Source organism: Pseudopodoces humilis, chromosome 2 (assembly GCF_049639895.1).
Source record: "Pseudopodoces humilis isolate 2021_Gansu_Grassland_sample_001 chromosome 2, ASM4963989v1, whole genome shotgun sequence".
Lineage (NCBI taxonomy): Eukaryota > Metazoa > Chordata > Aves > Passeriformes > Paridae > Pseudopodoces > Pseudopodoces humilis.
This window is the reverse complement of record NC_142201.1, coordinates 31,281,530-31,296,417: the sequence shown is the minus strand read 5'-3', so window position 1 is coordinate 31,296,417 and position 14,888 is coordinate 31,281,530. Positions and strand designations below refer to the sequence as shown.

The 14,888-nt window shown below is 43.3% G+C and overlaps 1 protein-coding gene across 1 annotated transcript in view; it reads left to right on the top strand.

The window, feature by feature from the left end:
- The first annotated feature begins 3,377 nt into the window (after nt 1-3,377).
- The window catches only part of ATP10A (ATPase phospholipid transporting 10A (putative)), a 110,035-nt gene continuing 98,524 nt past the window's right edge, over nt 3,378-14,888 (top strand). Inside the window, exon 1 of the mRNA XM_005516519.3 lies at nt 3,378-3,976. Coding sequence (XP_005516576.2) covers nt 3,534-3,976 — 443 coding nt within the window. The 5' untranslated portion in view covers nt 3,378-3,533. The remainder of the gene's footprint in view (nt 3,977-14,888) is intronic.

Sequence of the window (14,888 nt, the reverse complement as noted above, 5' to 3'; positions counted from 1 at the left end):
GAGAGGTCAGATATGAGTTTAGATACAAATATTCGTGCTTTCTCAAACCTTTTGTGCAGAGTTTTATTTGCAAATGGATGGAAAGGAAGGATTAAATTCTTGGGAGTGTCTACACTGACAAAATTTTTTGGCTAGAAAAGCCTAACAAACACTAAGTATTAAAGACTTTTTAAAGTCTTTTGTTTTTATTTATTATGGATTACATTTTGTCAGGTTTTAGTATAAATATCCCGATTTTTGAATTCCTCATGTGACTGCACAGAAAGCAGAGGGGTGCCACATCCTTTCCTCATGGCACTGCCTCGCAATACTTTAGCTTGCCTGTATCAGTTAAAAAGCAGTTTACTAGCAACAGAGAAAGTCCTGGTCAATGACAGAAGAGCTTTTTAGTTCTTGACGAGTGGGGTGTGGCACACTTTCTATCTTTTTTTACAGTAAAACTTTCCAAGGGTGGCACTTAACTCTGCCAATACATACTCAAATACAAAGGCTTTAAACAGCTTTTAAAGAAACAATTTAGCAAACAAACGCGTAATTCTTCAGAGGCTCCCACCCAATTGTTTGTTATCTTTCTGCTGCTATATCTGTTTGTAAAACTCAGCTCATGGGAATTACATAAAAACTTTCAGCTTCTGTTATCTTTCTCTCCCGTTACTCCATTGCAGAAGAAATCTTGTTAATGTGAATCAGGAGCACTCCAAAACTACACAAGTAAAACAGGTTTTAAAGTATAGGACACTGACTTAGAGACCATTTCTTGTAATTGTGAGATTGTGACTGACAATTTTGGGATATCTGGTTTGGCCAATACCACTAGGTGTAAGCACAATTCATCCCAGGTCAGGCTCACCAAACTTACACAGATGTTTTCCTTAAACGAGTAGCTTAAGGGAAATGTGAGAATTGTCTTTTCTTACCTCGTGTTGAGTACTCTGGAAGTTGAATGTTACTACATATCTAACCCTTAATTTATCTATCTAACCCTTAATTTATTTTCAGTTACTGAAAGTTTGCTGAATATGCAGTGCTAAACCTGATCTAGACACCATTTTTTGATGATTTACACACCATTTTTATGTGGTGGACTCAAGTGACTGAGAAACTGGCTTACTTCTCCCAACACAGGCACTCACTACTCCACAACACTAGTGTATGCACCATCTGTCCACTCAGATGTGCTATACTCCAGCCATTTGAGTCACCTGGCATTGATAAAAGATATGAACAGTTTATTCTAAGAGGTGATGTGCTTTGACAAAAGAAAGGAACAAATACTACTGTTGCTTCTCCTCTAATCTGTGTTAAAAAGCTGGAGGACTATCTAGAGGAAAAATGAAGCCTGAACAGCTCCTGGAGGCCTGGGGTGAATGAGAGCCCCACAAAATTGTTGTAGAGGCTGGCAGGACAGTGGCAGAAAGTCCAGCAATTACTTTTGGAGTATCTGCTGCTGTCTGAAAGGAGCCCTTGGATGGGTGAAGTTCAGTTTATGGGAATATTGCACAATGATTAAATGTCCTCCTCGTCCCATTTCAGCATTTCCAAAGCACAGAAAAAGGACATTTGTTCATTCCACCTTCCCTTTTAAGTTAACCCCAAGTGTAAGCAAATGAACAAACAAAACAAAACAAAAAAGTCCACAGAAAATTGAAATTGGGAGGGATTTTTAAATTTGTCATATTTTTTTTCTCTTAACATTTTGTACTTTTCTCTTATCAACAAAAGAGCAGAAAAAACAAAACAAAAACCCCACCAAAAACAAAACAAAACCAAAACAAACAAACACCAGAAACAACAATAAAAAAACCCCACCAGGCCAATTTTCCCTTCTCCCCTTGCACTAACTTAAAACCTAGTTGTTTCCAACAAGGAATTGCTGTATATTCCAAGACCTGAGAAACCCAGGAAATCCCTGCTAAGTTTGAAGTAGCATCAGAAGAGCAGACAGCAGGATTGGTAAAGGGTTTGTGGTACCAGGATCAAGTCTTGTGCTGAACTAGCACTCACATTCACCTCAGGGCCTGAAAAGGGCTCATAATTAAAAAAACACTTTAAAGAGTAATGGGAGAAGGAAGGATGAAAACACAGCAGCACACACAATCTGTGAGGCTCAGGTAATGGCTTTCACTTCTTGGTCTTCATGGAATTTGCCATGGCAGCATCTGTGTGGGACTAGGCAGCTTCCCAGAAAATGCCCCAGTCCTGTCCTGATCTTGTATCAAGACTAGATGTTTATACTCTATGCCTAATTTCTGTGACAACAAAAAACATGCTGACAGGTATGAAGGGCTTGTTTTTGTACTCAAAATGATCCCACCTTGGGATATCACAGGATCAGGACCACCATAAAACACATCTGTGCTACAGGTTAGACACAACCTGGAGTGACCTGTGGCAGCCTTTCATGCTGCCTGCAGAATCCCATATCCAAAGGGTATGCTCTTAAATCCCAACTCCAAGCGATGCTGTAATCTCACACCTAGTAGCAATAATTTAATTATTCTCTTATTATTTGTTATTTAAATATCTGCATTTATTTACTACATTTGTCTATTTGTGATTTTAGACTAAATCTTTCAATCCAAATTATCTTCTCTTCTGTGTTTCTTGTCTATCCATCATGACCCATAACTGTATCTTTCTCCAGAAAGTACAGAGAGTAAACCACAGAGCAACAGACTGGCATTTTCCAATCCTTGCTGGTAAGACCGACCCTACAACAAGGGAATAGAAAAACCCACAGGGGCGAACGTGCGTTACAGCACACCACTGCCGTGGCGTGTGCGGGGGTGGCAGTGCCTAATGCTTTCCATCGGAAACCTTATTTTTCTGGTTCCCACCTTTGGGGCTGTCCCAGGCGCCATGGCCAACAGAGCTGGTGTACCAGACAGACACGAGGAGCCGGGGGATGTCGTGCCCTAACTCCCAGGCTAAGCACTGGGATGAGTATAAACGTGGCACACGGCTTCAGGCAGAAAGTGGAGCGTTTCTCCGTGAGTCAGCTGGTAAAAACTCCCACCAGCTGCTGCTGGGGCACCGTGGATAAAGGCCAGTGCGCAGCGCCGACGCTTCAGTGGGAATTTTCTCTTTCCCCGCTCGAACCTCCTTCCCCGTCCCACACGTAACTCCAAGTCAAAAGCCGCCGATAAAGTGCCCTGCCGGGTCGGGACGGCGCTCGGGGCCGGCTGTGCGCGGAAGGGCCGCTCCCGTTTCCCGCTCCCCGGCCCTGCGCGCTCCCGGCCGCGGGACGGCGGCCCCCGCATCCCCCGCGCCTGGGACGGGGAGAGGCCCGCGGGAGGAGGGCTCGGCTCCCCGCCTGCCCACGTCCCCACCCCGGCCAGGAGGAGGAGGAGAAAGAGAGAGGTCCCGGCAGAGCGGCTAGGAGCGGCTTCGAGAGAGCCCTCCTCCCCCCACCCGCCCCCGGAGGGGAAGAGGAAAGGAGAGCCGTGGCGGGCGGCGGAGGATGATAACTTAGGGCCGTGCCTGCCCGTGGGAGCTGCCCGCGCCGCCCGGGCGAGGACACCGGGGCGGCAGCGATGTCCCAGGGCACGGCAGGAGGAGAGGGAGCGCCCCAGGTGCTGCCGGAGGGGAAGGAGAGGCAGAGGAAGAGGAGGCGGAGGAAGAAGAAGGAGAGTAAGACGCGGCTGGTGCGCTCCAGCCTCCTGTTACCTGAGGCCGAGCCGGAGAAGTCCAAGAGGACGGTCCTGGCCTGCAACCGGCTCAAGACCACCAAGTACACGGCTTTGTCTTTCCTGCCCAAGAACCTCTTTGAGCAGTTCCACCGCCTGGCCAACGTCTACTTTGTGTTCATCGCCCTCCTCAACTTCGTGCCAGCCGTCAATGCCTTCCAGCCGGAGCTGGCCTTGGCCCCCGTACTCTTCATCTTGGCGGTCACCGCCATCAAGGACCTGTGGGAGGATTACAGCCGCTACCGCTCCGACAAAGAGATCAACCACATGGAGTGCCTGGTGTACAGCAGGTGAGGCAGGGCGGGTGAGGGCAGGGGACGGCAGCGCCGTGCTGGCTGACAGCCCCGCCTGGCACCAGTGAGCGGAGGTGAGGGCAGTCAGCAGGTCCATTGTGGAGGGCTTTCCTTTCCACTTCAAGTGCAAAGAACCTTCCAGTTGCCCGTGGAACTGGTGTCTCCCAACTCAACTCAGAACTGCGGGAGTTCGTTCAGTCCTGTACCTACAGGTGAAAGTGAATCTGCTCTGACCGGTGGGGTCCCGCAGTAAATCACTTCATGCAAACACTTCGCGGTGTGTGCAGAAAATTACACTTCTGTATAGTTCCAGACATTAATTTCATTATAGTAATATGAGAACTTACACAATCTGCTGTTAAATCTTCAATGAGTGAAGGAAGGATAGAAGCCAAAGGCTTCTGAATTTCAGTTAGGTCTGTGAGGTTTCATGATGTGATATTAGTGAGGCCAGACTGCCTTTCTAAAGTTTTTCCACTGAACATTTACTTTTAAGCAAATGTTTTTTATTTATCATCTCAAATGTCATCATTCCCTGTGACTTCGCTATTTCCCAGTGCTTGTGATGGAGCATTAGGTCATTTACGTCTCAGAATTAGTTTTTCTAATGATCTGGGCAATACATTTAGAGCACTGCTTTGGTATTTGTAAATCAGACTGAAATAACTTTTGCATCAACATTTATGTGCTTAGAAGCCAGCTTTACGAAATTTTTGTCTTGCTTTCCTCCGAGTGCCAATCATCTCCTAGTAATCTAAGGCTAAGTTTTCCTGGGGAATGAGAGAAGACTGTATTTTCTGAGAAAGCAGATTTTAGTTTCATTTCTGATGCTTCTAAGGCTAAAAGAAATGAAACATGTGCCAAGAAACTTACACTCTGATTCCACAGACTGTCTGGGAGGATCTTCTGGGCTGACGTAAGCACGAGACAGAGAGCAACTCTCCTATTGCAAGAAAGGCATGAAAAAAAAATACACTGAAAAAGAACTCGGAAAAGGCATTTCCAACATCAGCAGACTCAGCTTGTTATTTCACAAACTTATCATGTAAGAAATCTCACCCAGGGATATTCCTCCACCAGTAGATATGCACGCATGAAAACATAAGTAAAATGGCCTTATTTCTGTAAACTAAACCAAAAACAACCCAGTCAAGTCACACACATAGTTGCTACTAACCTATGCCTGTGCCTAGTGCCTTGCTTGCCTGTCGAACTCTGAGCACTTCTGGTGTTGAGGAAGATGGATTGCAGGAGGTCTTGTAAGGGGCTACTCATGCAGAAAGTAACACAGTACTAATAAGGATGGTTAATCTAACCTTTTCCAAACAAAATCAGCTTAGAAACAAGCTCTTGTGCTAGGTTGAAAAGCACTAAGTGCCCAGTGCAGAAGATGCTCAAAATATTGATCAAATACCAGTACTGGGATATTAATTCTGGAATGTTTTCCCCCCAGCAATTTTCCATATCCCTCTCTGCTGCCGAAAAAGTAGACATGACAATGAGAAAAGGTGTACGTTTGATGTTAATAGCACTTCTGGTCTTTTGTGAGTCCCAACTAAGACTAATTGGGTCTTTTGTGAGTCCCAGCTAAGTGCACTACCCTTTGTCATGCTTGTGCTTTTGCAGACTAAGTCAGAATTGTTCCTTTAACTTCAGAGTTTAGATTGCTGCTGAGTGACTCTTGCACAGATTAATTTGGGAGTGGTTTTTCTTTGCATTGGCATCAAAGACACATGTCGGCCAAATCCCTGTGGGGCAGCAAGCGTGGAAGTGTGAGAGCTCTGTCACCTCTTGAGACACAGCTTTCTGTCTGGATGCAGAGCTGAACGGTGTATGCTTACAGCCCGCAACAGAGCCGTCGTCCCCAGCAGCAGCTCACCTATTTTCACCGTCCAGCAGTCCCTAGGGAAAGCTTGCTTCCCACAATTAAAAAATACAACAAAACATGCGGTTAAAGTAATTTGCTTACGTTTTTAATCGGCCCACTTTTTCTTCTTTTGTAGCTTTTTTTAAACTTCACCAAGTCACCTTTTTAAACACCCTCCAGCTCCAGTGAGCGAGATGGGATTAGAAACTTGCTACTTCTGCAGATAAGAGCTAAGATTCTTGCTAACTCGAGTGACCGGGTACCAAGATTGAGAGATTTGTATCAAGGTCATTGAAGTTGCTGGGCGTGAGTTCAGAAAAGCTGTTTTCTTAGAGAGGTGTCATGCCAGGAGAAACACAAGGGATTGATCCTGACTTTTACTTTGTTTCCTTGGTGACCTTGATTCTGGAAAAATGTTGAAGCATGTCATATAAGGAAGTAATAAATGTCAGCTTTCTCCTCTCATGGATTTTATCACATGCTGGTCCCTTATCAGTTTTACTACCTTTTTAGCAAACCAGACTGTCTCTCCCTCCCCCTACTTGCCACTTCCTTGTGGTAGGGGCAGACTTTGATGCAAGTGCTGTCCTCGATAGAAATGCTGCTGCAGGTTTATGAACATCGCTGCAGTCCTGTGTTCCCCTAGGACTGTCAGGGAGTGGGAACTCATCTCTTGCTTGTAAGTTGTTCATAGCTTGTTGGAAAGGCCTTCTGCAAGATGAGATGTATCTGAGTTCCAGGACTTTGGGCTGTGATGGGCTCACTTTCCTGCCAGCCTTCCACACAGCTGCTAGAGCCACCTCAAACACAGACTACAGCGTTCAAACTACAGCAAAATAACATTGATTTATAACAGTCAGCAAATAGAGACAGGAACTTTTGCTTCAGTAGTGGAGGAAAGCCCTCTGTCTTAAGTTCTGTGTTGTTTAGTGACCGAGTAAAGATTCAGGCTGGATACTGTATGTTGTGTCATGTATCCTTTTTATGTATAATACATACATGCTTTTCTGGCTGCTGAAGTACCTGTCCTCTGTTAAATACAAGCAGCATTTAGTGATACAAAAGCTAGAGGACAGAGAGAATGCAAGAGTAGTAAGAGCCTAGGGGCTCATCAGGAGAAGGTTCTACACAGCTCCAGCAGTGTCCACTGCCTGTGCTCTGGCACAACCTACACAGGCAGATCATGTCAAGAACTGTTCTGGGGGAAAATACTGTTCTCTGCTGTGCTGACTGCTTGACAGCTGGCCTTCTTCCTCCTGCCTGCCCAGTGGACTCAGATGACCCGTTCTCATACAGCCACTGCGGAATCAATGACTCTATGGCTCAGAGTTGGCAACACTTGTGAGACAACAAAACAGCAAAGGATGATGCAAGCTAAAGTAAGAAGTTGAAGAGAGTTGCAGCTTGTTTTGACAGAAAGAAGACAGTTTTCATTTAGAAATCCTGGATGTTATGGAGAGGGGAAAGTACCTTAGAAGATTATTGCTTTCTAGACTCAGAGGGAAAGGGAAAAGACTTGATTCTTTGAATAAATTGAAAGAAGCTGTTGAGTTTGAATTGGCAGGAGTCGAGGAGTGAAACACACAGGAGAATTGCAGAATGGTGTTGCTCTGTGATGGACTTTGCAGGTCTGTCTGTAAGAGCAGGAAGGGTCTTAAGGAAGATTTCTTGGCCAAGAAGAACTAATAGGGCCTCTATCCAGAGGCCTTTAAGGCACCTCTCTCCTTTGGCACTACGGAGGAAATGAGGCACTTACCTTAGAAGGATGGCTTCACAGGTCACCTACAATTTCAGTTCTGTACAGGTGCTTAAGCTAGGAATGCTGGATGACAGCCAAAACTCTTAGCTGATTTAAATGGAGGGAACTTACAAAGGCATTGGAGCCTAGCCTGCAGAAAACTGTTTTTGCAAACCTGTGATTACCTTAGTCTCCCCTCTTTGTTCCTCTTCCTCACTTCTATCACCCAGGGATTGAGATTGGAAATTACAAATTTGCATTCCTAACAGTGAAATCTGTGTTACTGTCTTGGATAGTAGTCTCTACCCTCTTGAGAGGATGGAAGAGTGAGTGGCTTTTTTCTTTGCAGTTAGGGTCCTCCAGTGTTCTCCAGTGCTCACCAGCTCTCACTGGAGTTGTGTATGGCACATGTTGTTAAATATTTGATAGAACTAAACGTGTCACTGGAGCAGAAGCCTTGATTTCAGTGTGCTGTTACAAAATATGGTATATGTTTACATGACATGTAAATAGCAGATGAATAGTGATAACTACAGTCACGACAAATAATGACACTTGTCTATCAGGAAATTACATTTTACTGCTGTCTCAGGGCTGTGCTGGTGAAATAATCTCTGCTAACATTTTTCTAGGAGCCATATGTTCAAAACCAGAGGGCTTCACTTTTTAAATCTACTCTCTAGCTCTTGCTGTGTCCAAAAGTATTGCTAAAGAGTGTAATGCCTGTGCATACTGATGAGAGAGTGATAACTGCTTCTTCTGTCAACCTGTGACTTAGAAATTCCATGACAAATTGCAGTTTATGACCGGATACTTGTCACCCCTGAGGTGTAGAAAATGTTTAATGGAGCATTCAGGCTATCAAAGCAGGCTCTTTTACATTAAATGTTAATTTATTTCTGCCAAACTGAAGGGGTGGAGAGAAGAGAGTTTGATGTGGGTAACATTTCCTATAATTTAAAAAATACACTCTCTTTTGCCTTTGTCAACCCACCTGTGAAAGTAATTCCAACCTTGGAGGGAAAAGATACAGCACTATTACCAAATCCTCGCAAAGGCACAGTAGATCCCGCTCATGGCCTCAGAAATAGCCAGATGATGACTTGCTTACAACCACTTCACTTCTTAAGTGCCTTATTTTGTTGGCAACACCAGTTTCTGAGGAATTAGTTTGTGAACATCTCCCACTACTACCATAGTTGTCAAGAGCAGCTTCTTGTCCCAAAATGTGCTGGCAGATAAAGGCATTTCTCATTAGAAGAAACGGCTCGTTTCCCTTCCAGAACACAAATACCACTAGATGTGATTCAAAAGGAAACTACCTGGGATTACTCAGTTTCCTCTGTGAGTGAATTTGGTGCACAAAGAGCTGAAAGCAGGAAGTAGTGGTCTGAATCCGTTGGTGAAGTTGGTGTTCCTTCCTTGAGTTTCAGAAAGATGCGTCTCTGTTCATCTTACTGTCTCTTTGTCCTGCACTTCAGTTTGAGCCAGGATGACAGTGAGTCAACTTAGTAATGTAGTAGAGGCTCCTCTGTTAGACTGATAGAGAGCAGTTTTATTCTGCAGTAGAGTTTATCCAAATAGCAAGGGATGTCTGTGCTAATCTTCTGAGATGTAGCCAGCTGGAATGCACAGGACAACCCGTCTCTCTGTCCAACTGCATGTATGCAGTTTATTTGCTATTCAGTGTAGGCTAAATTTTCTAAGTGCCTGAGCTTCTTTACTGGAAAATAAAAATGCTTGACTCTTGTTACTAAGCTCTTTCATTTGTATTGGATGTCATGAGAGCCGTTGTAGGCTGTTTCACATGCCTCTGGCTGGCTGCCAAAGAAGATGCTTTTAATCTCCACTGAAAGACCTGGCGATGTCCCCAAATCAATTTTTGCTGTTACACACTGCCCTCCAGAGAGACACCATAATCTCTTGTGCCAAGCAGACCATAGCCCAGAATTACAGGTCGCCACCTTGTGTGCAGATCTCCTTGCTGTTGTGTGTCTTTATTAACTTGAGGCCATGATTACTGTTAGAGGTGGCCAAAAGAATAACAGCTCTATTTGATTCTGTCAAGAGTGCCTTTCCAAAGAAAATACACAAGAGGAAAAGAATTGCATGTACTGTTCAACTCTGCCTGGTATTTATTGTGATTCCACCTTCCATGTGTCACATAGTCAGCAGAACTGAAAACCAGAACTGAAACCCGTGACAGCCATGCAAGAATCAGTATTTATGGAACTACTTACCTGCTAGCGTGGCATAACTTAGCCAGGACATTCCTCTCAGAAGCGGATCAGTCCTCTAGATGTACTAATTAGAGAAAGAAGAAGGGTCCCTGCCACTGGGCAGGACTTTGACAGGTACCTTCTCCAGGCTTACACAACTCTCGTGAATGGGCAGGTTGCTTACCTTGGCACAGCACCAGGAGACGTCCAAGTGCCACATCTCCCTGCTGTGTAATCCAGCATGCTTCCAATTTTTGGGATAGTTACTCTGTGCAAGAGCAGTCTCTAGGATACCTCTCTTCTTTCCCTGCAACACCAGCCCTTTTGGGAATGTGGTGTTTTTATGTATGGACACAATAATGTCAATGCAGTTGGGAAGCCAAATGCACAGCTTCGGGGTTAGACCCAGTTTGCAGGATTTATGCTGTGCAGGCTTGGTTTTAGCAGTTGCATATATTGAAAGCAATTAAGTTCATGAAAAGCAGAACAATTTGTTTCACTTCACATAGTTGTGGAGGTGAACCAGTTTCTATGGCTTGCCTTCAGCCTTAGTGTTCTCACTTTGGGAGTTGTCACTAATGCACCTTTGGTAGCAGCCAGTGATGTTTGTACCTAGAAGAGATCCACAGCAGAAACTTGATTTGTACCCACCAGCACTGCCTCACTTTGTCTCACCAGAATGTGGAAACAAGACAGATTCTTCATGCACTGGGCCAGGGAGAGTGGATTTCAGTGAATGGCATAAAGTGAGGAGCCTGCTAAAAGTTAGGGCACTTGCCTCTCATGGGTCCATTTGTGTAGTTATGGGCAGCAGCTTCCTCTGTTGCACATCAAGCACAAAAGTTGACTCACACTCAAAATCCAGCCACAATGTATACTTGTGAAAGATACTAGCTTATAGCTTCTCCCAAGCAGGTGTTAGTCGTGGTGTGCAGGGGAAAAGAAATGCAAGGGAGAAGCTTGAATAGCCCTAATACTGAGTTCAAGTGAGAAAATGTACATATCCAAATCTATCTCTGATTCTGAAAAATTAGATAAAGCAAACTTCGTATTCACTTGGAGATGACCCTAATGTTTCTGGGTGAATTGGTTTAATCTCTGCTGTGTGTTCAGGAAGTGGGAATGAGGGGGCCTTCAAAGTAAGATCTGACATTGCCTGTAAGATGTGAGCTGAGAGGAGGATCTCCCTCTTTTTTACTCTTTCAAGGATACAGATACACAGCCCATCCACAACAGGCTAGCCACCCAATAGGGTGTTCTGTTCTGTGGGCTGCTGGCAATAATCTAAGCCTTTGGAGCTGGCAAACTACCATCTAGTTCTTTGCTCCAACAGGAGCAGTATTTTAGCTCCGTTTCAGAACAGTTGCAGGTGAACATCTCTGCCATGGTCAGCCCACATCCTTCATGCCAAGTTGGTTGAAGGACAGTCCTGAACTGGCAAGGTGTGTGTTTTCAGGGATGGGAAACATCTTCCATCTCCAGTGTTATTTTATTATAATTTTATTCTTGTCTGACCATAATTTCTCAAGAATGACAAGTAGGCCACTGTCTTCAGTTCAGTGGCCAGCATTTGCATCATGCCCAGTCATCAAAAACCCAGACTCTGCTGGAGATTTAACAGTCATGGAGGTTACTTGTTTTGTTTTTATGTTCTGGTTGTCTGGAAATACTGACCTACTTCAAGGAAGAGTTTAACTCCTTGACCGACAGCTGACTTCCGTTCTTACATATGTGTGCTGCTACATGAACACTGAGGATGTGAGCACTGTTACAGAATATGTGATATTTCTGTGTTTCTGATGGAGGTTTTAGTTTTGACTTTTTGAATAAAAAGAGAAAGTTCACTATGAAGTTAGAGCTTTTGTAATCAGAGGTCTTTTATTTTTGTGTATTATCTTATGCTTCCTGGGCTTTTTCTGGGTCTCACAGCCATATACTTATATCCTAGCTCCTGTTCACCTTCCTGCCTTCCAGTAGCAACCTGAATATGCCTGTTTTGGTCATGTTAGCTGATTTTGTGTGTTCTCTAGCAAATCATTGGGAAAGTTGTTGTGAAATCTCTCAAAATATTGATGCCAACACAGGAAGTGCAGAACAGCAGTCACCTTAATACACCTGTGAGTATGTTCTCAATATCTAGATGTGGAATAAGATGCCTCAGAAGATTTGCCACTGAATAAATTTTAGCAGGCAGATTAGCAGCCAAACCCCGAGAGATGCAGAAAGTTCATTAACTATGTTAGAAATATGTACTCTATCTTGGGCAAAAGTAGATTTTAAGAAATCAAATACAATCCACCAAAGTCTGATCCTGCAGTTGTAGTGCATTTTTTTTTGCCTGGGTCTACACTTATATATGGAGGTTTGGATGGTTCTTGTATTTTCTGTTTCTCCCTTTTTTAGGATTCCCATGTTCTCACTGTCAGCTTCTCTTTGCTGCACTTCCCTCTGCTGTGTAACTGCAGAGCTGTGAAGCTACAGCTTGATCTTAAACCATTTACCAGAATAAAGACATACTGGCTTTATCTGCATGTTTGAGAGCGTGTACATCTTCCTTCCTTCACTGGTCCTAGGTTCCAGTTTTATCAGAGAAGCACAGACTGGGGTACCTATCTCCCGACAGAGCTGCTGATTTGCATTTTGACTCTTCACCAAATGCCAATAGTTGCTTTCCCTGTAAACATTAGTGATCCAATGACTGTAGCCCCCTTGCAAGAAGACCTCTTAAATGCTAATTAGATTCTCTCTGTCCTGACAATGGTCTTTCCTAAAGGAATATGTAATATTTTTTCTGGAACATGGGGTGAGATTTTTTTTAATGTGTCTTTTAGCTAAAAGGTACACGTCCAGTCTGACCAAATCATTTACACTTGTCCCAAAATCAGTGGAGTGCATTGAATGGTCTGGGGGAGGAAGGGAAGAATCTTTCCAGTCTATTTTGAGACATTTATTTTAGGTAAGTTTGAATCAAGAGGTTCTTACCTCTTTCCAGTGATGATACAGGTGAAGCTGAACTGTAGAGCCACTTGCACAGCTAAGTTCAGGTAAGATGACTCCCGTTAGTAAACCTAGAATAGATTTTACTTCCCATCAATTAACATATGATTTTTTGACTGTACAAGAGTAAGTAGCTTATTCTGGTTAATATACTTAATGGTTTATTTAAGAACTATTATTTGAGAGTCACAGATAAAAGTACGTTCACTTGTCAGGTGAAGGGGATAACGTAGTACCCACTGTTTCATCTCCTGCCATGTTCTGCCTTCAGCAATAGCCATTAACTTATTGTTCATACTCGTGAAATGTATTTATATCACCTATCGCAGCACTGAGAAACAATACAAGAGATTGGTTGTTGTCAGTAAATGATTTTCGTCTTTGAATGACTGATTCCATGTGCATTTCTGTGGAGTTTTCCAGGCTGTCCTTATAATGTAGGGAATCTTGGTATTTTGGTGATCTTATTTGTTCTTTAACTTCAAATGCAGCTTTTGGAGGTAAGTGTTGAAACATAAGGTAGAAGGTTCCTTGTTCTTGCTTCTGTTTTCCTGGATGTACCTAAATTTTAGGTCAACTAAAACCACTTTGTAAGCTGTGTCTCTAAAATGCAGAGGGCAGTTGGGTATTGGACATAATCATGGATGTTATAAGAAGGAAAGTGGGGCTTCACTGTCAGGAGTCTCATAAATATCAGATAGGGCTTCTGGGTTTTTCCCAATAGGTTCAGATGTTCAGACTTGCAGGTGGTACTGCTAGGTGATCAGGAACTGAATCAGAGGGATCAATGGCAAAATTATTCTCATTATGAGTACTACTGATTTACCTGTGGTTACCAATTTCTATGCTGGAATCTTTGTGTCCATCCATACGGGAGCACAGGCTGTTGCAGATAGACCATGTAGCATTCTAAGAGGTGCAGCATCACAAGACATCATGCCACTGTTTGCTATCTTCAGAGTCCTGAAATCTGTTCATCTAATTGCAGCATTTGACACTCTGCTCTTCCTGATCCTTTCAGGCTTAAATGTACGGAAGCCTATCAGGTTTTTCTTATGTGTATCTCTTATTTCTTTTCAGTGTAGTTCCCTGCATGTCTGCTTTTTGTGGATCCTGGGTGTGTGGGGAAGCTCCTCTTGCTGTCATATCCTGTGGGAGCTTTCTAAAATTCAGACTCAACAGCAAAAGTGTACCACAGCTGAGTCAACTATCAGTCTAGTAGTGCTGATGTTTAATATGCTACATGTACCATGTAATAGTCTTTTATGGACTGAATAATCCATGTTGTATTTTCAATTTGAGGACTACCACAGTGGACTGATACCTGCCAGCTCATGCCACAAAAATTTGTGTGAGACCAGTAAGAGCCATCTGCAAAGAATATTGCAGTATAGGACCCTCAGACTGACAGTGTATCTTTGCACGTAGAGCTAACAAAGCTAGCACTGAAATGCAGTCTAGGTTGTAAACCAACCAACCAGTGGATTTTCTTTACTTGCAAATTGTTTGGCTGTGGTTTTTATTTTGTTTGGTTTGTGTGTATGCATGTATTTGTTTTTTCTTCCAGTTAATAAAAAGGTAGAAATAATCATTTAATACCCCAGTTTCAAAACAGTCGAAGAATCAGCCTGATCTTTATCAATTTCACTGAAGATAAAACTAATGAGAAAACTTATGCCCAAAATGTTTATTTCCTTTTTAAACAGCAGTACTGGAAAAGAGTCTAGCATGATTAATAGTGTTTTTGAGGCACATACAGTCTCTAACTTTTAAAGCCTTTGCTCTGCATTTAAGTGTAAGATTTCGCTAAAATTCCCTATGGTTATTCTAAATTCAATCCTCCTTGGAATGCAGGGAGCAGAAGAGGGGGAGAGTTCCTGAGTTTATTTTCAATGGCATTTGGTTTGGCTTGCAGGATTTTTATAATGCTAATTTGGTCCTTCCATATTAATTCATGTTCTTCCTCTGCTGCTCCTAAATTGGAAACTTTCCATTTTACATCTGGCAGTCTTGTCCTCGGTTGTTTAACCTTTATGCTTTATCACTAGAAATAGCTGTTTTGTGCATGGAATCCAGCCTCCTAGTCAT